At 32.9% G+C, this 26,169-nt stretch overlaps 3 protein-coding genes across 4 annotated transcripts; 2 read left to right on the top strand and 1 right to left on the bottom strand.

Moving 5' to 3' along the window:
• Nucleotides 1-588: 588 nt before the first annotated feature.
• Nucleotides 589-3,784, top strand: LOC111385947 (probable galactinol--sucrose galactosyltransferase 6). The gene is made up of 5 exons (XM_023010371.1): nucleotides 589-785; nucleotides 912-2,239; nucleotides 2,367-2,576; nucleotides 2,658-2,792; nucleotides 2,882-3,784. The coding sequence occupies exons 2-5, from the start codon at nucleotides 954-956 to the stop codon at nucleotides 3,528-3,530; spliced, it is 2,280 nt and encodes a 759-aa protein (XP_022866139.1). The 5' UTR covers nucleotides 589-785; nucleotides 912-953; the 3' UTR covers nucleotides 3,531-3,784.
• Nucleotides 3,785-15,845: 12,061 nt separating this feature from the next.
• LOC111385953 (thylakoid lumenal 16.5 kDa protein, chloroplastic-like) lies at nucleotides 15,846-17,389 on the top strand. Its single transcript, XM_023010379.1, has 4 exons — nucleotides 15,846-16,219; nucleotides 16,660-16,799; nucleotides 16,904-16,976; nucleotides 17,064-17,389. The coding sequence occupies exons 1-4, from the start codon at nucleotides 15,910-15,912 to the stop codon at nucleotides 17,171-17,173; spliced, it is 633 nt and encodes a 210-aa protein (XP_022866147.1). The 5' UTR covers nucleotides 15,846-15,909; the 3' UTR covers nucleotides 17,174-17,389.
• A 321-nt stretch (nucleotides 17,390-17,710) lies between these two features.
• LOC111385952 (calmodulin-binding receptor-like cytoplasmic kinase 3) lies at nucleotides 17,711-24,557 on the bottom strand. 2 transcript variants are annotated; one of them, XM_023010378.1, is made up of 7 exons: nucleotides 24,467-24,557; nucleotides 22,732-22,983; nucleotides 21,976-22,238; nucleotides 20,898-21,063; nucleotides 20,712-20,801; nucleotides 19,561-19,859; nucleotides 17,711-18,109 (listed from the first exon to the last, which is right to left on the bottom strand). In XM_023010378.1, exons 2-7 carry the CDS (start codon nucleotides 22,838-22,840, stop codon nucleotides 17,900-17,902), a joined length of 1,137 nt encoding a protein of 378 aa, XP_022866146.1. In that variant the 5' UTR covers nucleotides 22,841-22,983; nucleotides 24,467-24,557; the 3' UTR covers nucleotides 17,711-17,899. The 2 variants fall into 2 exon arrangements, with proteins under 2 accessions (XP_022866146.1, XP_022866145.1); XM_023010377.1 differs by lacking the exon at nucleotides 24,467-24,557 and adding an exon at nucleotides 24,320-24,460.
• Between the last annotated feature and the right edge of the window lie 1,612 nt (nucleotides 24,558-26,169).

Below are 26,169 nucleotides of genomic sequence, written 5' to 3'. Positions count from 1 at the left end.
TGTAGGCATAAGTTGGCAAAAGGTTTGGTGAGGTATAATGACTCAACTTTGTTGATGAAAGATTCCTTTTCAAAAAAAAAATAATAATAATAAAAAAAAAATATATATATATATATATTGAAATTCATTTTTTTTATTTTGAAAATAAAATCGAGCCTCGAACATAGCAAATAAAAATTTTAAATGGACGAGGATTGCATTAGATTTTTAGGCACAAGGAATATCCTCAATTTCGAGGCCTTAGAATATGCTGGAGTAGAGTATTAAATTATCCTCAATTTATGCTTTTCTGACACGTAATTAATAAATGTCAATTTGAATCTCATGAATCAATAATGATGACCCATTATTAGGACATCATCGATCATTGAAGAAATATCTGCCATCTGATGATGACACCTCATAATTGTTGTATTCACGTGTAACCATCTCATTGGTCGCAACAATTCAAAACTTAATGATTGTGTGCAAACCCCAATGACTTCAAGCCAAATTTCGACCTAAGAAAGGACACCATCTTTTCTACTGTTGGATCCGAATCTCGATAAAAGACGTCATTTAAATGAGTTACGTTTAACCTTGTGTGACGGCTTGAGCATGTGATATACAAGTGACTCTCTAATTCAAATCTTGTGGTCGCCTATTTAAATGAAATTGCACGAAATTAAATTAAAGTAAGAAATAGTTGAAAACAATATTTTAACTTTATCCGACGATTTACTTTTCGCTCAGCATTTTTAGATCAAGTGATTTAGCACAACCGCTTGGAGAAATCTGGGCCAGGGGTATTTCTTAATCTCTACTTCCATATTTTCATTAACTTACTGGATCCATTGTTGCTTACAAGATCCTTGTTACAAATATCAGGTTCGATTTTCAAGTTTCAACTAATCATTTACTGAATTTTGCAGGGTAGCCAAGAAGAAGAAGAAGTTAGTTTTGTTGAAGAAGCCATGACGATCAAGACTACTATAGGAATAGTGGATAAGAAACTCGTCGTGAAGGGCCGGACGATATTGACAAATGTACCGGACAATGTGGTAGCGACGTCTGGTGCAGCAGCTGGGCCGATCGAGGGGCTTTTCTTGGGTGCAGTATTTGATCAAAAAAACAGTAGGCATGTGGTGTCACTTGGGACATTACGCAAAGTTCGATTCATAGCATGTTTTAGGTACCTTTTATGGTGGATGGCTCAGAAAATGGGGGATAAGGGAAGTGATATTCCAGTGGAAACACAGTTCTTGCTGCTGGAAACTAAGGATGAAATAGATAATAATGAAATTGTTTATACTGTCATCCTTCCTTTCATTGAAGGGCCATTTAAAGCTAGTCTTCAGGGGAATGACAAGGACGAGGTGGAGTTATGTTTAGAGAGTGGGGATAGTGAGACTGGTGGATCTGCATTCGATCATTCGGTGTATGTCTGTGCCGGTACTGACCCATTCGAGACCATACACGAGGCTATGAGGGCTGTGAGGTTGCATCTTGGGACATTCAGGCTAAGGGATGAGAAAAAATTGCCTGGGATTCTGGATTATTTTGGGTGGTGCACTTGGGATGCCTTTTACCGGGAGGTGTCTCAGGAAGGGGTTGAGGCCGGCCTACAAAGTCTCTGTGCCAGTCAAACCCCTCCTAAGTTCGTCATCATTGATGATGGTTGGCAAACAGTTGGATTTGACGACGACAAAAAAGAGCTTGAAAACGCTTATTATGTGCCCTTGTTGAGGCTGACAGGAATCAAGGAAAACTCAAAATTTCAGAACAAAGATGATCCGAACGTGGGAATTAAGCATATAGTCAACATTGCAAAAGAAAAGTACGGGTTGAAGTACGTGTTCATTTGGCACACAATCACGGGCTATTGGGCTGGGGTTCGACCAGGGGTGAAGGAGATGGAGGAATATGGATCTTTCCTTCAGTATCCAAAGTTGTCCGAGGGAGTAGTAGAGAATGAACCAGGGTGGAAAAATGATGCAATTACATTGGAGGGTTATGGTCTAGTTAATCCCAAGAATGTGTTCAAGTTTTACAATGATTTGCACAGCTATTTGGCCTCTGCTGGAATAGATGGGGTCAAAGTGGATGAACAATGCATATTGGAGACCCTTGGGGCCGGTTTGGGGGGTCGGGTCGAGTTAACCAGGCAATATCATCAAGCGCTCGATGCTTCTGTTTCTAAAAATTTCCCTGATAACGGATGCATCGCCTGTATGTGCCACAATATTGATTCACTTTACTGGTATATAAATTTCTCGTCCATTCGCTTGTAACACTGGATTTACAAACATTTTTAATTACTTTTCTTTAATTAATTATAAGTAACTTTTTAAGCTTAGTCGCTATGTTCCGATGATTTTGTAAAACAGCTCAAAACAAACTGCTATAGTGAGAGCATCAGATGATTTCTTCCCTAGCAGACCTGTATCGCATACAATCCACATTGCTACTGTTTCATACAACAGTCTCTTCTTAGGAGAATTCATGGTGCCAGATTGGGATATGTTTCATTCTCTTCATCCGGCAGCCGAGTACCATGGATCAGCAAGGGCCATCAGTGGTGGACCTGTCTACGTTAGGTAACAAATCCTAGTTTAGTCAGTCTGTTGATAACAATCCTAGTTCGTTACAATTGACTATGTTGATTACTTGAATGACAGTGATGCACCTGGCAAGCACAATTTTGATCTTCTAAAGAAGCTTGTTCTTCCTGATGGATCGATTCTTCGAGCACAACTCCCTGGTCGGCCTACCAAGGATTGTCTATTTTCTGACCCTGCTCGTGATGGTGTTAGGTAAGCATTTTCAGCTCAAGATTTTAGTATTACCATCATTAAAGTCCAAGAATATAATATCTGATTAAGCAAAAAATCAATGATGTCAGCTTATTGAAGATATGGAACATGAACAAGTATACTGGAGTACTTGGAGTGTACAACTGCCAAGGTGCAGCATGGGATAGTGTTGAGAAGAAGAACACATTCCATCAAACTAAATCCGAAGCAATAACCGGCTTTTTCTGGGGCCATGATGTCCATCTTATTTCTGAAGTTGCGTTGGACTCCAACTGGAATGGACACTGTGCTGTGTATTCTAACCGGAGTGGTGATCTCGTCACTTCGCCATGCAATGTTGCCATGTCGGTGTCACTCAAGGTCCTCGAGCATGAAATTTACACGATTACTCCAATTAAAGTATTGGCATCCGGGTTCAGTTTTGCACCTTTGGGTCTCATTGACATGTTCAACTCTGGTGGAGCAATAGAAGGACTTGAGTATGAAGTTAAGACTGGTTCGCAGTCATCTGAAGAGATACTCGAGAATCTGAGCATAGGATGGGTTGCATTAGTGTCGATGAAGGTAAAGGGCTGTGGACGTTTTGGTGCCTACTCATCGGCTAACCCTAGAAAGTGCAGGGTCGGAATATTTGAGGTCGACTTTGCATATGAATTAGGCTCTGGTTTGGTAACACTTAACCTCGACGATATGCCTCCCGAGGATCAGAAAGTTCACAATGTTGAGATCGAGTTATGATCATTACTTCTAGGCCAAAATATGGAGCATATGATGAGGAGTTATGGAGAACGCCATTCTTTCATGACTGCTTATTTGCGAGCTGCTATGTATTTTCTACAAAGAGACGATGTGTTTGATCGATACAAAGATCACTATTTCCCCCTTTTCATATTATGTTGGGACTCATGTTATCTTTTAATAAACGCTTACCTTAGTGGACTCTGATTTTTCTCCTGTCCTTTGGCAAAATAAAATTGTCATCTTGTGCATTATTTGGGCATGTTTTTGTGCAAGTTAGCCATATCCATTGATTGTTTTGAAGACTTTGAGGATGTTTGGCTAAATGCAGAATGTTTACTATAAGTAAATAAGTAAGTTTTAAATTCACTAATATATTTTATTTATGAAATCCAAAAATAAATATACTATGTTGGATAGTAAAAGAGAGTTACTTCCAAATTGTCAACTCCTTCTAATTAAAAGCAAGAGAAAAGTAATTTTCTAATTCAAGGATCGACCCGACCAGACCCATTTCCACATCGAGGATCGATTTAGGCTCGTTGCCTCAATGTGGGCATAAACTAACCCATTTAGGGATATAGCCTGGGTTGTCTTTCAAAAAGAGGAAACTAGGTTAAGTACGGCCCAAATCAAAGAGAATTGATTACTACCCTAAATTACAAATTTATTCATTAATATCCTAACTAGCTGTAACTTCTACGTGAGATTAAAAGAAATCATACACAACCCTAACCAAGCCCTTCTCATGTTTCGTATTTCCTTCAAGCTTGAAAACATTTTTGTTTCCTCGCCTTTGAAATCGATGCCGCCTCTATTTCTCTTAAGTTTGTTTGTACGTTGCTTCTTGTTATTTGAGCGCCAACTATTAGGATTGTGGTGCGGTTGTGCGCCGCCTCTACTTGTCTTAGGTTGTGGTGCGGTGGTGCTTGTTGTTGTTTGGGTTGTGCGGGGTACTGTTTGGGTTGTGGTGTTGCTTGTCGCAGCCTATACTTCTCCCAGGCTATTGGTGGTGGTGTGGTAAATTTGTCATTTCGTACAATGCTTGAACCAAGAATCATAGCACCTTTGTTTTTATTGCTCGTCGGTTCATTAACAGCTGGCTTCTCCTTTTCCATGTTCATGCCTTCTTATTTACAAATTCAAATTTAGGAGCAATGTTCCATTGGTTTAGCTTCTCAAGGATTTCTATCTTGGCCTTTCCAATCAGCATTGTACAAAGTTCAGATTTAGACGATTCCTTTGTGCTTGTGGATTGGTGTCTAGTTGAAATAACTCTGTTGGCTTCAAGAGAACAAGACTGCCCTTTAGATTTCCAAATGAATTTGTATGAGCCATTGCCTCTTTGCTTCCTCTCTTTAAACTCTCAAAGACTGGACCCCGTGCACAGTTTCAGTAATTCTCATAGCTAAAATTGTTGCACTTTTGGAACGGGAGATTTTTCTATATGGCCTATTACTATTCCTTTTTATGGAAATGTCTATATTACCCTTAATGAAATGATTTTTTCTATATTGCAACATATGTCCTAATCTTTTAAATATTTTATCTTCTGTTTATTCTATTTTAGATATTTGAATATAAAATTATTCTATGATCTAATAAATAAGAATAATCCATAACATATATATCATATTTTCTTAATAAGATATCATATTTTTCAAATGGTAAATTTGTATTTTTTAATTGAGATATAATATTCTTTATTTCTTCTAACATTCTTTCTAATAAATTATCTAATCTTTCAACTGTATATCCTGACATTTATCAAAATAATCATCATGCAATTGTCCCTGTGATTCTTTTAAGATCTTAAAAAGATTAATTCTAATTTTAGCAAAAGTTTAATAGTTTTACCTTAGGTTTGATCTAGACTTGTATTTTTAGAATTGAGTGATCTTCGAGCTTTGAATTTGTAAACTGCTTCCTTCAACGGCCTCTTGCCTTCACGGAATTGTTACTATTTCAGCTACTTCCTCTCACTGTATCAACTTCTAAAGAATAAAATTCTAAACTTCTGTTAAAGAAAAACTTCTCTTTTTGCTAAAATAAGAAGGAAACTTTATATTAGATCCTTCAAGAATCTATGGGAAAAAGATTTAGAAACTCATATTGATATCAAAATATTAGAATTTTATTTCTTTTAGGATTGATACAAGACTTATATTTGGTACCAAGAGATTTTCCAGAAAAACTGATTTTTTAAACTAAGAATAGGCTATTGGTTACAACTCGAGAATTCAAGATAAGATGAGATGATATTCTTCTATGGTAATGTCTCTATTTATACAAGTTTTTGAAACTCTATTACATCATTAAATACATCAGCAAGGCACACTTGCCTTTCTATTTTCTTCCTTTGGTCTACATCTTCACATGGTGGTTCAACTTTCTTATCCAAAGAGCATATTTTTCTATTATTGCTCTTTATCTTCAATGCCTTCACATGTAGTATTATTGTTCTTCATACACCTTTGTCAAAAGGTGCTTTGTCTTCTTCTTTTATTTCTTCACATGCAGTTGGGGCACTCCCTTAGTTGACAGGATTCTTTTATAGTGGTAGGACATCCTGAAAATTTATGTATATCAAATCTAGTAATATAGTCTTTTAAAATTTATGATTTTGCATATCCTCCGTTGGATCCCAACATCCAATTTTCATATTGGCATAAGCACGAGAATTTTTTATCAAACAAATTTTTGGCAATGTTGTAAATGGCTTTAATTCCAAGTGTTCTTCTATGTCTGATCCATGATTTTGTCACTGTTGGGACTTTTCTATTATTTTCTGTAACGTCAATTTGGAAATTGGCTGCAACATATCCAATTGAGATTATGTGTTCAAGTGGATAGTAAACAACTCCATCATATTCTGGACTAATTGAATAGAATTTTAAAAAATCTTCCTTCACTTGGCAAATCTGGATACTTCCTTAATGAATATGTCATCAAACTTTGAAATTTCAATAAAATCTTTTCCTGGATAAATCAAATCCATGAATCTATAGTATGTTATGATTTTTATAAATGAAGGGTCACCTCCTTCCATGACTGTTATTTTGGAGTAAACATTATTTTCCAAAGAAATGAAATATGAATCACTTATTTTTATTTCATAAGAATTTTCACTATTTCGGCATATTTTTCTTCGTTTGGATCTAAAGGGAGTTTATCTTCTTGGTTTATGATGCTGATTGTTTTGATATCTCTTTTATCTCCATGTATTATAACTTTCTTAATTGATAATACAGAAATGGAATCTCCTTTATTATCAGTTGGTATGTTGTCACGTCTGGGTCAACTGCTACTTCTAGCTGTCCCTGTTTGGTATTGATTTAGAAAACTCATTTCTGAGCTATTTGGTATATCTGTTTCAAACAATATATTATTTAGTTGTGTTGCAATTGCATCAACTTGATTTTTGAGTTCTATGGCATATTTATGATGCTCAGTAGTGATATTCGACAATATTTTCATATTTGAGTTAAACATCTCTAAGATCTGGGTTGCTCCAGGATTTATATCTTCAGATTCTTCTTTAAGAAAATTTGTCCTTTCTTGTATGTGTAGAATGGATTGGTATAACTCCATGGCCTTAACTTTATCCATCAGCAAATTCTATGTTTTTGTTGAGAAAATCTGCAAGAAAATTATTAACTCATTTAATATGGACTATATCAAAATTATAAAATGCTAAATAAGCTTACTATCTATGAAACCTTTTGTATTGGGGTTCTGATGGTAATTTATTCCTGACTAGTCCTGCAACTTGAGAATTATCAGTTTCAATAATAAATTTCTTGGATAATAAAAATAATGAGAACTTTTTTATTCCTCTAATAATTGCTAGTAATTCTTTTTCATAAGTAGTACAATTTATTTTTGCTTGGTTAAAAGTTCCACTCGAGTATCTACAAATTTCATTAAGAACTGTTTTTAATATTGCTGCCCAATATTTATTTGAGGCATTAGTATTAACAATCAAATTATATTTTTCATCTGGTAATTTTAATTTTGGTAAATTTTTGCATTCTTCTTTTAATGATTTAACTATTTCTGTATGTTCTTCATTCCATCCCTTAGTATTTGTTTTTCTAAGTAAAACTTGAATTTTATGTCTTTTCTTAGAAATATTTTCAATAAATCCTTCTGCATAATTTAAACATCCTAAAAAATTTTGAATTTGTTCTTTGGGTTCTAATTTATCTGGAAAACTTTCTATCTTTTTGGATATATGAGTCTGTAATTTTATCCCTCTTTTATCAATTGATAATTCAAGAAAGTCTATCTTTTATTTTTCTATTATAGATAGAATTTAGATAGTACAATTCCTTCTTTTTTACATTCATTAATAAATTGGATTAAATAATTTCTATGCGCTTCTTTACTATTAGAACATATTAATATTCATCAATATAAACAATTAAAAATTCATTAAACTTTTTAAATATATTATCCATCTTTCTTTGATATATTTGTGGTGCATTTTTTAAACCAAATGACATAACTAATCATTCATATTTTCCTTGAGGTGTGTTAAATGCAGTATATTGTATATTATCTTCTTCCATTTTTACTTGCCAAAATCCTGATTTACAATCAAATTTAGAATAATATTATTTTCCTCTTGCAAGATTTATTAGTACTTCTTTATTTGGTAGAAAGTAACTATCAAATTTAGCATATTTGTTTAATTCTTTATAATTTATGACCATTCTAGTTTTTCCTCTAACTTGTTCAGAGTGTTTCATAACCATAAAGACTGGACTACTATGAGGTCCATTACTAGGTCTAATAAGTTCTTGTTCTAACAATTCTTTTATCAGATTTTTAAATTCTTATGTATCTTCTATAGTATACATCATTGGTCTTACTCTTATTATAACATTTTCTGTTAATTCTATTTTGGCTTTTGGGTGATGTGGTTTCTAAAATAATAATGGATTTTCTCCATAAACCTTTTATAATTGTTCAATGATTTTTTTTTTTATATTCATTTCTATTCTTGTTTTTAGAACCTTTTTATATAATATTCTTTTATTTTTTATTTTATTATTAAGAATTGATTTTTTCTCCTATTTATCACCACACTGAGCTGACTGAACTCTATAAGATTTAAATTCTCTATAAATTTTTAATAAGTGTCCACAAGGTGTTTGTAACATTATCATATAATTATTTTGTTTATAATATTAAAATTGTTGTATGAAATCATTTCCTAATAATATATCACATTCTAATTTATCATATTTATAAATTTTATTTATTGTTACTTTTTTACTTCCAAGAATTATATTAACTTTATCAGCACTATTAATTATTTGAGTACTTTATTCTGTAACACCGGTTATTTTTATATTACTATTATTATTCCGTGATTTTATTAAAAAACTTTTAAATATTGTTATATCACTTCCTGTATCTATTAAAGCACAAATTGTTATATTTGTTTCTACAATAGTAATTTGTATATACACAGCTAATGAAAAATTTATCTGATTATTCATCTAATTCTTTTTACATAATGTAATTTGTTCATTATGAACAATATATAATCCTTCTCTTTTTATACTATAATCTTCTAATCCATTTAGAAAACTCATTCCTACAAGTATATGTGGATTTATATCCATACTTTTATCTATGTAACATGGTACTAAAAGATCTATTCCTCCTATTTTTATTGGTACCTTAACTTCTAAATCTATTATATGTACTTGTCCATCAAAATTTACATACTTATATGGCTCAATTTTATGAGTTATTAGGCCTTTATTTCTAATCGAAGCTATATGACATTCACTAACTCCTGTATCTATTAATATATTTGGTCCATTTATATTTTCTCTTCCATTATAATATTCTCCTTCTATTTTCATGTTTCCAGCATTCCTATATAATTTTACTTCTTTTATTTTATTGATTTCTTCTAAATGGTTTTTATTGAGTATTTTAAAACTTTTTGATCTTTTAATTAATTTTTCATCCTTAAATGTTCTGTTATTAAAACATTCTTGTTTATTTAATTCTGTTATTTCAGGTTTATTTTTTGCTATACTAAATTCATATTCTTCTGGAATTAAACTTATTTGTTTATTTGGTTATATTATTTTACTAATATCTTTACATTCTTTATAAACTTCAATATATGGTTTATTGAAATAAATATTCCCATAATTAGAATTGATAAATGTGTATAAAGCTCTATATTCTATAGTCATAATTTGATCACCTGGTTGCATAATATCATCTCTACGAAACTTGAAAAGTAGTCCTAAAACTTCATTAAAATTTCTATCTTTCAATAATACACAATATTTTGGATAATATGAAAACATAATTTTTTGATATGCTAAATTTCTTTCTATTGTTCCTAAATGACTATCTTTTAAGTTTATTATTCTTCCATCATGTAGAGTTATGGTTAAGGGTGAATCTATCCCTTCTCTAAATAGTGATTTAAACTTTTTTTTTTAAACTTTAATTTTATTATTCAAATAAATGCCTCACTTGTGGTAGAGGAAAAACCGTGGTTACATCTCAAAACAACTAAAACAAAAAGCCTACAAATCGTTAACCTCGTAGGTATTGAAGTTCCCATCTGTCCGTTCTCAAAATGCCAAAGAGGATCATCGGCAAAATACCTGTAGAGTAAAGTTCCAAGTCAGAACCACCCACACCTTCCTTAGCAAGAAAATCCGCTGCCATTTTCGCTTCTCTAAAGACATGGAACACTCGTGCATCCAACTTACCAATCAAACCCATGACATCCTCCCAAACATCATGCAAACTCCACATAGAGCATTTGCCCTTCATTACCCATTGCATCACCAGAAGTGAGTCAAATTCCACCATAACCCCGTAAAAACCCAAATCATGACATAAATGTAGACCATCTTTAAGAGCAAAAACTTCAGCACTTACATTTGAAGACACGTCATAGTGGTGTGAAAAACCAGCAACAAATTTTCCTTAGGAGTTACGGATCAGTCCTCCACCCTTAGCTTTTCCTGGGTTTCCTCTAGCAGCTCCATCAACATTTAATTTAAAACTGTAATGTGGAGGTTTTTTTCCAAGAAATAGGAATTGCTTGAATAGATTTCGTGGGCGCAACAGGACAATGAAGTGTAATCAAACAGCGTTCATCACCATAGGATAACCTTTGAACCTTCGAAATAAGGCCTGCAGTATCCGTTAGAACATTTTTAACCATCCAAATCACTCTTTGCCATTAGCTAGGGATTCCTTCCATTCTAGCGCTACATCGCACTTTCCATAGAGTCCAAGAGATTATGATAGGAGTGATACCCCGTAATATCCCAAACTGTCTCGAACTTGAGGAATGAGGCCACCAAACTTGCATCATGCCCTTCCAAGAGATCACACGTGGTAAACATAAGTTAAGATGAGAGGCAAAATATTTCCATATTCTCAAAGCGATGTCTCCTGTACATAGGATATGATCAACAGATTCCACAACAGACATCTTACAACAATCACATTTCGATGCCAAAGGAATCCCTAAAGATTGGATAATTTCATCGGTAGTGATTTAAACATTATTTGTATTCTTGCTAAATAAACATATTGAATTTTTTCACTTTGTTTTTTACTAATTTTTGTTAATAGTTCATCAACTGTATTTTTTGTTAAAATATTTAATTTATTTTGTCCATGAGTTGTTTTTACATCTATGATTTTTTCTATTTTGTGATATTCATTTATTGCTATTCTTTCTTTTTTCCAAATTCTATCAAATACTTCCCATTTTCCTATTTATAAGTCTAATGATAATTTTTGCAATTTTCTAAACTTGTTATTATCAAAAGTGACTTTTAATCCATATCCTTCTATTCCTTCATATTCTTGTATATTTATATTATTATTTTCTATTTCCTCAATTTCTCTATTCAGATCCTGATCTATCTTTTTCTGTTTCACTTATATATACTTCTTGATTATAATATTCTTCAATATCTGATATTTCACTTAATTCATCATTTATTTCTAAATATTCTTTTTGTAATATTCTAACTTTCTTTTTATCACAAGCAGGGCTTATATGACATATTTCTCCACAATTCTAACATTTACATTGACTTTTACCTTTCTTATAATTCTTATTTTTCTGCTGATTATATTGGTTATTTTTTCTTTTATAATACCTTCTTCTGGATTTTATATATTTTTTATTAAAATTTCTAAATTTTTAAAACTTTTTATCTTTAAACTTTCTTTTATTAACTCTTCTTTCAGGATTATATCCCCACTGCACAGGGATTTTCATATCTTCACAACATATTTTAGTTAATTTTCCTAATTTTTTCATTAATTGTCTTTGTTGACATATATATGTAAGTCTTTCAAATAAAATTTTTATTCTTGAACCTAAAGTTTTAGGTATTCCAATATTATCTCTAACATATTTTTCAAATTCTATTTTAAAATATATTGCCCAAGAACCTGATAATTTGTTATAGTACATATCTTGGTATACTTCTTGATTTTCATTACTATAAAATTGAACATAATAATAGTTTCTAAATTCACAAGTATATTTTTTTAATTTTACACATATCACATATTGTTAAATTTATTAATTTAATCCTAGCACTATCTTTTTATCTTATTTCTTCTCTTTCAGCATTTCGTATCCAATTTTTTCCTAAAAATTCATCAGAAATATATTCTACTAATTTTTATATACTTTGTCTATCTGATTTTATTATTTTTGTCTGTACATTTCTTTTTATTAATGTTTTTGTATCATTACATATTCCTTCCCATCAATTTCTAACATCTCCTTCAAAGGATGCTATTAGGAAATATATTCTTCTTTCAGTACTTTCCCATGTGTCATCTTTACTATATAAAAAGAATAATATCATTGAGTCTACCCAAATTAATAAGGCTTTTTTAGTATCTATTTTACAATTTAAATCTAGTTTTGTTCCTCCATGTTTAATTGGTTTATCATAATTATCATTTAATTTAAACCTATCTTTATATTTATTTCCTTTAGATGGTTGTTCATCTCTTACTTTATCATAAAATTGTCTATATGGTTTATTATATATAGGTGCATAACTTTCATCTGTGTCATGTAATTCTTGTTTAGAGGTTCCTGTTGAATTAGGTCCTCCTCCAGTATTCATTAAAACTTGGTATTCACTCGTATCAGTTAAGCTTAATTGATCAAAATTTTATATTAATAAATCTAACTCTTCATTCATCTTTATCTTCTTTTTCTTCTATTTTTAATTTTCTCAATGATTTTTCTCTAAATTATTTTTCTTCTTCTAATATTTTTGGTAATATATTTTTTCTAAATTCATCATCCATGCCTCCTGTTTCTACTACTATATTTTCTTTTTCTATATATTTTTTTCCTATTCGAGTCATTTTTTTTCTATAAGTTTTTTTTTATCTATTCTCTTATCTTTATTCTTATTATTTTCTTTTAATTCTCTAATCTCAATTTTTAATATATTTATATCATTTCTTGTTTCTTTTACTTCATTTCTCAAATCTCGTATATCATTATTAACATTTTTATTAATGATTTTAATTCTTCCATATATTCACTTATTGACATCTTAATTTTTTCTTATTTCTAACTCATAAGTTAATTTGCATCTTTTATCTTTTTTTTTTATCTATTATTTTTCTAAATCTCCTCTCAACTGTTTCTGGATCTACTAATTCTTCTTTAACTATAGTAAAATATTTGCTCTCAAGTCTTAGTCTTTTACATTTTAGTTTTATTAATTGTCGTATTCTCATTCCTTCTGGTATTAACATTATATTTCATATTTCTTCTTGTATTTTATTCATTTTTAAAAGTAATTTATTTAATTTTTTATGAGTATTATCAATTGTACTCATATTTTTCTTTATAATATAGATTATTTTCTTCATCATCATATATATTAATAATTTTTTTATATGTATAAATATATTTTATTCTTTCTATTATTAAATTTTCTAATATTTGTTCATTTATTTCTTTAGGAAGTTCTTTAATTATTGTCAAAGTTATTATTTTTAATTTATTACGAATAGGTTTTAAAAATATATAACTACATTTTTCTTCTTCTAAACACCAATAATTACCTATTTTCCTTAATTTAATTTCCATAATCTCTATGGCTCTGATACCAATTAGGAGGGGGCTACTTAGAGCGAACAAAAATCAATTAAATCAAATAAAAATATTAATCAAAAATTAAATAAAAATTATCAAAACTTCACTCAATATTTAATTTTAAGGACTAAAATAGAAAATTTCTATATTATGATGCTTTGTTATGTAATATTCAAATGGAAGGCATTTTTGGTATGTAAATTGCCTAAAGGTCATTTTGGAAAAGCAACCCTTTTGAAAAGATTATTTTCATGTATTTCCCCCTTTTGGAACCCCCTACTGTAGCTTTTGACTAAATTGTGTTGTGTTAATTACTCGTATTGAATTAAGCTTTTGACTAATTTGTCTATGTACTGAGTGGGTGTGTGTCTATATATATATATATCATGTGATTATTTACATATGAGATCGATCATTACTATATTGAATACATGAATGTTATCGACGTGTGAAATTGAATAATTTTATCACTCTCATCTTAAATTAAACAAATAGACTGCAAAACTGTTGTTATTTCTAAATTTCTACCAACAATCTTAACAGAATAAAATAGATTTGTCACTTTTTTTTTAGTGTTAGTGACTTTTTTCAATTTTGTCACTTTTTGAGCGTTTGTCACTTTTTTAGTTTAAGTCACTTTTTTGAATTCTATCACTTTTTTAAATTCGTCAAGTTTTTTAAATTTCTGTCACTTTTTTGAACTTTTGTCACCTTTTCTAGTAATTGTCACTTTTTTTAAATTTTTTTTTGTCATTTTTAAAGTGTTTGTCATTTTTTTCAATTGCCTTTTTTAAAATTTTATTACTTTTTTTAGTGAAATACACCACTTTCTAATAAAAGTGACATTATATGTAATTTTTAATAAAAAGTGATACTAAACTTTTAAAAGTGACATTGTGTCACTCTTTTTTTTTTTTTTTACTTTTCTTTAAAAAAAAAGTGACAATTTTTATTAAAAAAGCCACATTGTGTGACTTTTTAATTTTATACAATATTTTTTAGTTTCAAAAAAATTTTCATATGATTTTTCAAAAGACTCATAATTTTAAGGATATTTTTGTAAGTTGTCCTTTCAAAAATAAGGATCGGTACAAAGATCTCACCAATATTGTGCTTGTGGGCCATACCGGTCCAATCTACAATTGTTTTATAATTTTATTACCTTTTAAATTAAGTCATAATTCAAATAAATAAATATTTTTATTGATGTGTTGCAGACTACATTATATTTTTTGTGAAATATAAAAAATATTTTACAATTACAATTTATTAGTAGTGATAGATACAAAATTAGAGGTTAATTATATTCTAAATAAGTTGACAATAGATTGTGTTAAAAAAAGGTCCAATCCTTATGGTAGTCGTTTAGATAATCAAGTTCAACACGACTTGTTCATTATGACGGACCAAACCATAAATTGACCCGAACCCAATCGGGATGGTTCAGTCAAGTTTTAATAGGGTGGGTCATGCCCAACCTTGACCGCCTGACCTATTTTAACACAACTAAATGAAAAACTTTACCAAATTACCTTTAAAAAAAAAAGGTTGAACCCCATTCTTGAGGGTCCCCATCGTCCCGCCTCTAGAATTTTGTGAGGGAGGTAAATCGCGGGATATGCCCCAGTAGGCCAGGGAACAAGAGTTGTCTGTACACTGTGCCTACAAGAAGTCCAATTCCATGCTTTAGGAATCGAACCCCCACACTGCGACTTTTGGCAAGACGTGAGATAACCTCACTCCTGTCCTTTACACCACTGGGCTATGCCCCGTGGGACTTTTAAAGGTTGAACCCTAATTTTGAGGGCCCCCACCTTCCCGCCCCGTCCCTAGAGCTTTGTGAGGGAGGTAAATCGCGGGATGTGCCCCAACAGGCTAGGGAATAAGAGCTGTCGGTACACTACGCCTACAAGGAGTCCAATTCCATGTTTCAGAAATCGAACCCCCACACTGTGGCTGCCAACAAAGCGTGAAATAACCTCACTCCTATCATTTACACTACTAGACTATACCCCGGGGGGCAAAAGGAAAATTTTACTTATTTCTATGCCTAGCCAAACATGCTGTCAACATTAAATTTTATACATTCTATTAGTGAATGACTTCAATGCCCCTAAATATATAAACTGTGGTCCATATTAGAAGGAAATCCTGTAATCTTATCTTGTGCAGCCTATACTGTCACAACCTTCAATTCTTTGCCACCAAAAAAAAAAAAGTAAAAAAGATTTAAAAATGGCAGCAGCAGTTTCATCTTCTTCCTTACCAGCAGTGCCTGTAATATCACTATCTAATAGGAGACAACTGATTATATGCAAGGCAGTAAATGAGGCCTCTCTTTCTCCTCCAATTCTCTCCAAGAGAAGCCTTTGCGTTAGTATAAGTTCCGTATGTGTGCTCGCCTTAACTGGTAAAGGCCATTTTGATGCCAATGGAGCCATACTGGAGGCGGACGATGATGAAGAACTCTTGGAGAAAGTGAAGAGAGACAGGAAAAAGAGAATTGAAAGACAAGGTGTCATCAAGTCATCAACCAAAGAAACAGGTTAACTTCTTCCTTTGTATTTTCTGGTTAGTGGATTTTGTTTTATGGGCATGTGTGCTGTTTTTGAGTAATTTTGAGTTGATGTGTTTATTGGATTCATGTCATAGATAATTTTTCTAATGATCTTGATAAAAAATTGGAAACAAAGAATCACTATTATTACTAGAAATTCTATTGCAGAATTTTCTTTTGCAGTGGACTATTGGCCTTTAAGTAAGTTATGTTTGTTCAGAAGTTTGAAGTGGAGAATCCCTGTACAGGACAATGAAATCACCAATTACAGTATTTTCCACTATGGTCTTTTAGCTCACTTATTTGCTAGAATGCATAGAGGGAAGAATAAAAGAGAAACTCGATGTAAAAGAAAGGAACTAAACTGCTTTATGATTAATAGAATGGAAATTTTTAGACAGAAATCCCATGATGTTGTAATGTTGCAGCATACCTGCAAGATCTTGTTTATAAACTGAGCAAAGTGGGTCAAGCCATTGAAAACAAAGATCTATCTGCTGCAAGTTCAGTTCTTGGTCCAAGTACTGATACAGAATGGGTTTCAAAAATCAATTCAGCATTTAACAAGGTTTTTTCTGAAATACTTTCATGCTTTGTCTCTGTCAGTTTCTGCATGAAACGACAATTGTTTATGTAATTGTGGCTTATGTTTCTTACACCTTCTCCCGGTAGTTGAGCTCTAGCCCTGAAGAGAAAACCGAGGTCGACAACTTCAACTCCTCACTCTCGTCTTTAATTTCATCAGGTGACCAATACTGACAGTATCCACAGCAATGGTTGCGCATTAAGGTTACGTCTAACTTAATGCTGTATATATGTATGATGAATGCAGTTTCTGGAAAAGACATTGAAGCGTCGAAAAAAGCTTTTGTGGCATCAGCCAGTGCACTTGAGAAGTGGACAGTATTGACAGGGTTGAATGAACAGCTTAAAGGACTTTGAACCACAAATTAAGAAGCAGAGCTTATACAATATGGGCATTTCCTCAACTTCCAATATTAGAGGATTCTTTCTTCGACTAACTTTTCCGGGATCAAATGATAATTATTCTTTGCCTTATGGAGCTTTTGAATGTTGCTCGCACTTGAGCTCAAATTGTAACTGAATTTCCTACCAGATAATCAAAATTTTTTATGGATCTTTCATGATTAGATATGATTTCTTGGAACACTATACTTGTATGATACCCCATATATAATCAGCAAAGACAAGGGATCTGCTTGACTCATGGACTTACAAAATACGAATGTAAATTTTCTTCAGAACCAAAGAGGAAAACAGTTTTGAAAGCTGCATGTCACAGACTTGACTTTCCAAACTCACCATCCTGAGGTGTTAAGGCCGCATGGTACTCGGTGCTTGACATTTTCAAGTCTGTGACATGCTGTATCTTCCTACTTTTTCATCTTAAGATTTTCACCAGTTAAAAAATGTAGCAGATCACAAGGACTAGACAATGAAGAAACATAAACATCACCATAGGTATAAACTGTCAAAATATATATAAATTGCCTAAAGAACTAGATACAAAAGAGGTGTATTGTTATACAGAATCATATAATCAAACTATCTTCAGAATGAAGATTCTTAGTGAAGGAAACTAACAAACACCAAATGAACTTAATTTTATTTTTAATGGCCTTTAGATAATCAGTACATTGGCACCAATCACTTTGTTCTTCCACTTCCTAAGTGGTCCATTCTAATTCCCCACAGATGCTCCCCTACTGCTTTCATGTTTGGACGATCGGTTCGTGTTGGCGCTGCACAATTGATTGCCAGACCGAACATTTTCACCAGGATTTCATGCTCTACTTCTTCCTTCATTAAAGGATCTAACATATCCATCAACTTCCCTTCACTGTATTTTTTGAAAGCCTGCATAAAGATATTATTTACTCGGTGAATATTTTCTAGTAGGGCGTACTGAACATGCATTTAGTGGAATAAAATACAGCTTTCCAACCATAATTGAAAAATGTTCTCTTCAATGAACTTTTTAAAACATCACTATACATTCCTTGCTAACAAAGTCCATGTCAGAAGCATATCATGAAAAGAAGAAACAAAAAAAATCTAGAAATCAGATTCCCTAGTTTTGGATAGTAGTTTCCCTGCATTGGATCAAAGTTTAAACTTTCTCCTAGTTGAAGAACTTGAGAAAACAAGCCAAGATATCAAAACCACTGGTGTGGGGAAGGACTAGGGATGTCAAATGGGGCCAACCCGACTCGACTTCCCACGATCCAAGTCCAAGAGCGGCTCGTAGGCCGTGTGCCCACGAGCTCGTTAAAAAAAAATGCAAATTTACAAACAAAAAATAAAAAATAAAAAAATGAGAGTCAAAAAATGTGCAAATTTACCAAAAAATAAAAAAATCACAAGCTCGTGAGCGACTCGTGGGTTCAGCTCTGCTCGGCCAGTGAGCTTGTGGCTTGTGAGCTCACGAGCTCATGGGCCGAGCCGAACTCGCCCTTGAGCAACGAGCCGAGCTCAAGCTCAACTCTTCTTTCACGAGCCACGAGTTCGGCTCACCACGAGCCTAAGCCGAGCTCGTTGGTTAAAGGGCCGAGCCGAGCCATTGCCATCCCCAGGAAGGACATGGTAACTTTTAGTGGTTAGAAACTTTCATACTCAAATCTTTACTATTTTCAACATAACCAACATTGTCAAAGCTATTGGGTTGTTATTGATCTCAAGAATATTGCTTGTATCCAAAGAATGAAACCAGCCTATAAATTGAAAATAGCTGGTTCCACGAATTCTTATTTCAGGGGAATTTCTAGTCATCTGAAGGGGTTTGAGACAGGCATCCAGATAGCATTTCAAACCTAACAATATCCTGTACCTTGTTTGGGTTGGACTTAATTGTTTGATTGTAAATGATTTTATTACTACTCATTAAACTTTTTCCAGCATTCTATTCCTGAATTATTCAGTTTGCTTCATTTCTTCTCTTCCACCATCGATTTCGTCATTTTTGTTTCCAAGACTAAATTGATAGTTTGACATGGTATACACCTTGCCCAACAAGCTCGCAATCCCATACTTAGAATCGAGAACTTTTTGACATCTAGGTCAGCGATTCAACACAAAATGATGCAGACAGATGTTTCATTACTACTAAGACTAAAAACGCAGACTCCAAAACCAGTCCACCTCAGAAAATTCTACAGCAATATAAAACCAAGTTAATGACTTCATGAGATGTGATTTTTAGCAATATGGAAGCATTATATCATCTGATCGATCAAATATTTCGTCATAAAACGACTCTTGCATCAGGACTAAAGCAAATAATCTTGCATTTACAAAAAGGAAAATCTTACCCATCTAAGCGTCACTCTCTCATCAGGTGGTCTCTTCATTTCCACAGGCCGACGGCCTGTTAAAATTTCTAAAAGCAATATCCCAAATGAATATACATCGCTCCTCGCAGTGAGCTGATTTGTCCTCATGTACTCTGTGTCAAGGTAACCAACTGTGCCTTTTACTTTTGTTGAAACGTGCGATTTGTCAGAGTCTATCTCTCCTAGCTTTGCAAATCCGAAATCAGCAACTTTGGCTCTCATGCTCTCTGTCAAGAGAATATTGGAGGACTTTACATCTCTGTGGATGATTTGCTTTTCTGTCATAAGATCAATAAATGAATGGGCATCATCGCTTGAGCAACAAAAACAAAGGACAAGCACATGAAATCAGGATAAGTGGTAAAAAGTTCTAACATGGACTTACTTTGAGCTAAACTTAGCACGATAAATTAAAACGTATTTATAATTTCCACATGCTTTGAAACATACCCATGATTGATAAGTAAATAACTTTATAACCAAAAAATTGTTCCATATTAAAAACTTATACACTTCAGGTGTTCAGGATTTCTTGTAAGGTTGCAGACTCGCAGGGCTATGCTACATACTGACTGGGGTATTGCTCAATGCTTCCACGTGAATATCAAATGCCACCCACATAATACTATGTCATGGCTATTTCTATTAGTTTTTTGCTTCAAAATATTTCTATGTAATTAGATAAGTCATTCCTAGCCCATTTCTTTTGAGTCGGTCTAATTTCATCAAATACCAGATTGTTTCTCTCTAATCTACAAGGACCGTGAATTAATCTTAAGCCAAGTTCCACGAGCGGTTAGACAAATATAAAGCATTGTCCAACACGGATATTCTAAAACTTCCAGGATGATTCTAAAACTAAAGCATTGCCCCCACACTCCCAAGGTACTTTGGGTTGGATTACACTACAAGCATCAGGGAGCACCTCCATCATTAAATACAGCTCAAGATGATCATGGACCTGGTCATATTTATCTCTTGTTATTGATGCATAAATGGTGAGAACTGTAGAACAGAAATGTAATTATCTTTCAGGTCTGTCTAGGTCCAAAAAATGAGGTTCAATTTGTGTTGATGTAGACTTTTTCATAAAATTACTGAAAACTGAACAATGTAAAAGTGGTCGTTACCTGTGTATAGATGGAGATAGGTCAGGCCATGAGCAACATCAATGGAGATTTCAAGTCTCTGATTGAAATCTAATATTTTCCCCTTCTCACCTACCAAGAACACATACAAAAAAAATAGACCAAATATTGTATTTTCACTGTCTAGTTAACTGGATTAGTGGCATGCCTTAGAGTTCAAGGGTTTACCGTCTAGATGTTCTCTAAGCGTACCATTTGGCACATACTCTGTTATAATCAGGTGCTCACCCCCATTATCGACATAACCAAGCAGCTTGACTAAATTCCGGTGCTCAATTTTAGCCAGAAGTGCAACTTCACTACTAAATTCAGTTCGCAGGGCTTTGAAGAATTCCTGCAAATTCTTTATTTCAATAGTATATATAATTTAAAGTAATATGCATGGTAGAGGATCACAAGGAGAAACGTATTTCTCACAGACAACCCTCCGAGGGTAATGTATCAGTCTTCGACAAGTATCATACATCAATATCCCCCTCCACCCCCTCCACATGTTCCAACGAGAGAGGAACACGGCACCAACACGCCTTGAACAATTGTCTGACGTGCCTCAAGTGACATGATCTATTTTAATATTTTGTTTGATTGCTGTCTTGCTGATATGCAAGGCAACTGTGGGTCCTATTTTATGTGAATTTATACAATATAAAATTTTGCAAATTCTGATTATAAAAAATTCAGTTAAACAATGTGTTACAATACAAACTTTATGTCAACTTCACTTCATACCCAGTCTTCCCACTTTTTGATAAATGATATTGTATTATGTTGGGACTAGTAACACAACATACAAACCAGAGTCAGATAGCTACTCTACTAATTCGAAAAATCTCAGCAACAACCTAACTGCCAACTGAAAAATGAGTGATCCTTTTTTGATCAAATAAAAAGCATAAAGTAATCATACAAAAAAATTATAATTTTATATTACTCTAATCTATGTGTCCATGTCCCATAATTTTGTCAAGGTGCATGTATCTGTTTCGAAGCTGTTGATATAAACATGCTCCTTTTTTTACCCCAAATTTGATGCAGTAAGTGATAGCCACGGTTTCTGTAAGGGAAAAATGCTTAATGCACATATGTTATCTACAGGATAAACATTGAACAAGAAGATGTATCCACCATGTTTCAAGTTTCAATGCCTTTGCCAAAAAACATTATACGAAATTATTTGTTACAATAGGGTTACTATCAAAAAAGTTGCGAAGTTAAGGTTGGTCTATTGAAAGAATGATTAAGATACCTTCTTTGCTCGTTTTACAGCAACCACCTGGCCATCTGGTAGTTCAGCCCTGTAGACAGTTCCAAACCCACCTTCACCTAATATTAGTGACGGGGAGAAATTGCGTGTTGCTCTGGCAATTTGGCCCATATTGAGATGAACCAATCCAACCCCATTAAGTATCGGTGACATGGAAAATCTTAGAGGACTAGGTGCAACTCGGAGTGGACCGCCCGGTATCTTTTCAGAAACAGAATTCCTTTGTACAGACAAGATTGAATCCGCTGAAAGAATAATTAAGTCTTGCATAAATATACACACACAATTAACTGAATCAAGGTATACAAAAATATACTAAATCTACCAAACTGAGTGCATCTTTCGCAAAGCTTATAATTGCTTACAAGCTGGTCAAAGTCTTTTTTTATCTACACATTTCATAATATCCACAACTTTTACCAATTTTTTAAATACATAATCCGTGGGACCCACAGCTTATAAGAATTTATAAGCTTATCCAAGCAAGCACTGAGTGTCAATAACTTTAGCCAAAAGAGCTGCATCAGTGGAAATAAACCTATATCCACATGGAAATGTTAACTTCAGCCAATTTTTTCTCATGCAGGATAGATCTTTTTATAAGTAGTATATGCATCTGTGAAAATGACTGATTAACAGTTTTATTTTAATTTCATTTAAAATCCTATCCATCAAAGCATGGATTACATCCTGGAACGTAACAACAGGACACCCAAGAATGGCAATGATTTTGCTCACTTGAATTTGTCTCCTTGTCAAGATCAGCATTATGAGTTCCCTTTTTCCTTGCATGAAAGCATGGACAAAGTACTGCACAACATAAAAGAAAGAAAACAGCCACCGCCATGTACAACCCTTTTGAGGTCAATTTAGAATTGCTAGCATATCTATCCTTTCTTCCCTGAGATTTTTGTTGAACACCGTTTTCTGTAGATCCTTCTCTAATTAAGTTCTGCAAAAGTTTTCTTCAAGATTCCGAAGGCCCCTCTTCTGCAATATAACAGAAAGGTGCTAACTTTAAAAATAAGGTATCAGCAAAATAACATAATTTAAGCAATTTAACAATGTCCATTGAATATTGAATATTTCCTGAGGAACATCACCTCCCAAATGTATATGTTCTAAGAAAATAAATAAATAAATAATAATAAAATAAATAATAAAATAAATAGATAAATAAATAAATAAATAATAAGTGCTGAGATTTCTGGTGAGGAAACAGTGTTTTGCATTTCACGTTTCTAGAGCCTTACAGGAAAATATTTCTCTACCAATTTTCCATCTATGTAAGACAATTCCCAATTAGGATCACCTGAATAGCTAATGCACTAAGTTCCACAAGCCTTGCTATTTCTCAACGACCCAGAAGTAAATACTCTTGGTGATTGCAATATCAATAATATACTGAAGAGAACAAAAGCCACTCTTAATGAAAAACTGCAAAAAGATTCCATCTTTCAAGACCAAAATATAATCGAGCCATTCTCAATACTAAATCCCAAAAACCATCTAGAATTTCAGATAACAATAGTCCACAACGCAGTAATGTTGTATGAGCAAAGAACTCAAAACTCCAGAAGTTGGTAATATAATAAATCAAGGTCTAGAAGTGCTAAAATCGATCAAGATCAATCCCAGCTATCACTTATTGAGTTAAGGTTAACTGAAGTCTCAGAAAAGTACTCTCCAAATTGAAGTACACAATAAGCACTGCCAAATGACACAGCAGCTTCAAAGGCTTTTGAATGTGCTAGTAATTAGGTCCGGGGTGAATCAGTTAAAGATAGCCATAGTTGATTTTCATCAACTCATAATTCCTTCAGATTTTTGAGCAGTGCCATTAATTGAATTATGCAAAAGATACCGAATTAAAGTAATTTCGAGGATAAAACTCACAAACCCAAACACAATGTGCTAAATAGAAAGCCGAAATCATACTGAATTTTAAGAACAAGAAATTCCACTAGAAACCCAAATTGTTCGGAAAGAAATTTCTTATTGATATTACTTGAATCACAATATCAAATCACCCCAAACACAAAATCAAGAATCCTTCACATTAATCACATACTTAAATTCATCAAACCCACAAAAGAAAACTAATCTATTTCAGGAAGAAAAAGAAAACTCAGAAACCAAAACCTAATAAGCAGCAGTTACATCTCAAACACCAATAATTTCTTCTTAACCACTTCATTCAACAAGAAAATAACACAAGCCCACATGAGAAAGCTTCTAAAAATAAAAAAATCAAACCTTCAGATAACTTCTATGACAGTTCAAATGTTTAAAATAAAAATAAAAGAAGACTTATTCACAGATATACCAGTCAAACTTGATTCTTGTCAGAAAATCAAAACTGAATGAAGGCCACTGCTAGAAAGACTCTACTGATGTATATATATTTACAAATTTTGATTGTTCTCATAATGTGAAAAAAGAATCAGAATTTAAAATGCGAGCTAGTACGAACACTCGTTTTGGCGTCTTCTCGATCGTGGTCAATGCACGCGTATTTATTCCAAAGCCCCATCCTTCGGAAATGTTGAAAAGTTGACGAACACAACACACCCGAACTGCTAGTTTGGTAAAGTCAATTTTTCTTAAAAGTCGTTCAGATTTAATTTTTAATAATATTTCATTGCATTCACAATTTTAACCATTTTTTAATCACACCATTTATGAAAATCATCATCTTTTATCAACCTTATTTTTAGGATAATGCTATTTGCAGTAGCTCACTGTGACAGTCGTCCTACGTGACATACACATGACAGGTGGTTATTTGATGCATTAATGAATAAAAAAACTACTATCTTAATGTATCAAATAATCACCTGTCATGTATATGCCACGTAGGGTGACTACCGCAGTGAGCGACTACGAATAACATTACTCTTATTTTTAAGGTAGCTGAAATCTACATGGCTTTAAAATTATTACATAATTTTTCCATCAATAAACTAGTCCACGCCGCTCTAAAATTATTCATTACCCTTTTCTTCTAAAAGAACTGACAAAAGAAAAAAAAAAAAAAATCTTTTGCCGAACCAGTTCATATGTAAGATCTTTATGCTCTCACAATTTTAATTGGGGGCAAGGACTTGTGTCACAAATAAGGTTGACGAAAGTAAAATGAATTTATAATCATCTGGCACCTTGACTTTTATATTCTCTATAGCTCCTCGTGCTATCATTTAATAAGCTGTTTGGTTTGGATTAAAATATGATTTTAATCTAAGTCTAAGTCAAAGTCAAACAATCAATATTAACCACATTTTATATGGGTCTTACAACTTTTCAACCACACATTTCAAAAACTTCTATCATAATTTACTAAAAAATCTAATTTTAATTCTGATCAAACATCCTCTAAATCTTTTGAAACGTCAAATTTGAACAAGAAAAGTTGTTACACTAAAAACATTTTATTTGGCAACATTTTTTTTTTTTTTTTTTACAAGGTGTCCTATTCTAGACTAATCCTTGAGTCTGTGATCCGGCCCCTCTTCACACAGTCCGGTTAATCGCAGGATGTGCCTCCAACTGGCCAGGGTCCGAACGCTCCCCACCTGGTCTGACAAAGTGCCAAGCAAGCCAATCCAAGTTGCACCTTGCCTTCCAAGAATAATCATTGCCTTCCAAGTTCCCACTTGCCTTCCAATAATAAATCCTTGCCTTCCAAAATTTTTGGCAACTCTTATCATATACACCGTGGCCTATACGCAAAAGAGTTATTATTCATAAGTACTCTCACAAACCTTCATCTTTTTGTATTTTCACATAGACAATAGAAACGAAAAAGAGACGAAGTGATGACTACAAAAAAGAAGACTTGTTTCTCTCTCCATATGTTTCAATCTTTATAAGGATTATTGACAAGATTTTTGAAAAGTTAAAAGTTATTTCTTGGAATAAAAAATTATTTTAAAACATGTTTAGATAATTTTTGGATGTACTTTATTTGATTAGAAGGGTTTTTAAAATAAGTCAACTTAAGTGTAATTTCTTCAAAAAATTCTTGTACAAGAAGAAGAAGAAAAAGCAGAAGTCATGAGAATGAGAAAGGGTCCTAAGTTTTTTAGGTAATGCCCCATTTGATGTCAATTTGCCTTGTATTAATGAGCTCTCTATTTTCTACGATGTTCACTTGCACTTTCCGTTGACCTTTCTTTG

The sequence above is a fragment of the Olea europaea genome, unplaced genomic scaffold, assembly GCF_002742605.1.
Source record: "Olea europaea var. sylvestris unplaced genomic scaffold, O_europaea_v1 scaffold3355, whole genome shotgun sequence".
NCBI classification, from domain to species: Eukaryota; Viridiplantae; Streptophyta; class Magnoliopsida; order Lamiales; family Oleaceae; genus Olea; species Olea europaea.
The sequence above is the reverse complement of the archived record's forward strand: the minus strand, read 5'-3'. Positions and strand labels throughout refer to the sequence as shown.

Bases quoted from the DNA above. Each gene is read 5' to 3' on its own strand.
- LOC111385947 (XM_023010371.1), top strand. From the start codon at position 954: ATGACGATCAAGACTACTATAGGAATAGTGGATAAGAAACTCGTCGTG. The intron at 2,240-2,366 runs GTATATAAATTT...TTTGTAAAACAG, and splicing joins AATATTGATTCACTTTACTG to CTCAAAACAAACTGCTATAG. The intron at 2,577-2,657 runs GTAACAAATCCT...CTTGAATGACAG, and splicing joins GGTGGACCTGTCTACGTTAG to TGATGCACCTGGCAAGCACA.
- LOC111385953 (XM_023010379.1), top strand. From the start codon at position 15,910: ATGGCAGCAGCAGTTTCATCTTCTTCCTTACCAGCAGTGCCTGTAATA. The intron at 16,220-16,659 runs GTTAACTTCTTC...GTAATGTTGCAG, and splicing joins GTCATCAACCAAAGAAACAG to CATACCTGCAAGATCTTGTT. The intron at 16,977-17,063 runs GTGACCAATACT...TGATGAATGCAG, and splicing joins CTCGTCTTTAATTTCATCAG to TTTCTGGAAAAGACATTGAA.
- LOC111385952 (XM_023010378.1), bottom strand. From the start codon at position 22,840: ATGGCGGTGGCTGTTTTCTTTCTTTTATGTTGTGCAGTACTTTGTCCA. The intron at 19,860-20,711 runs GTAACGACCACT...ATCTTATGACAG, and splicing joins CTATCTCCATCTATACACAG to AAAAGCAAATCATCCACAGA. The intron at 18,110-19,560 runs GTAAGATTTTCC...ATCTTTATGCAG, and splicing joins AGAGAGTGACGCTTAGATGG to GCTTTCAAAAAATACAGTGA.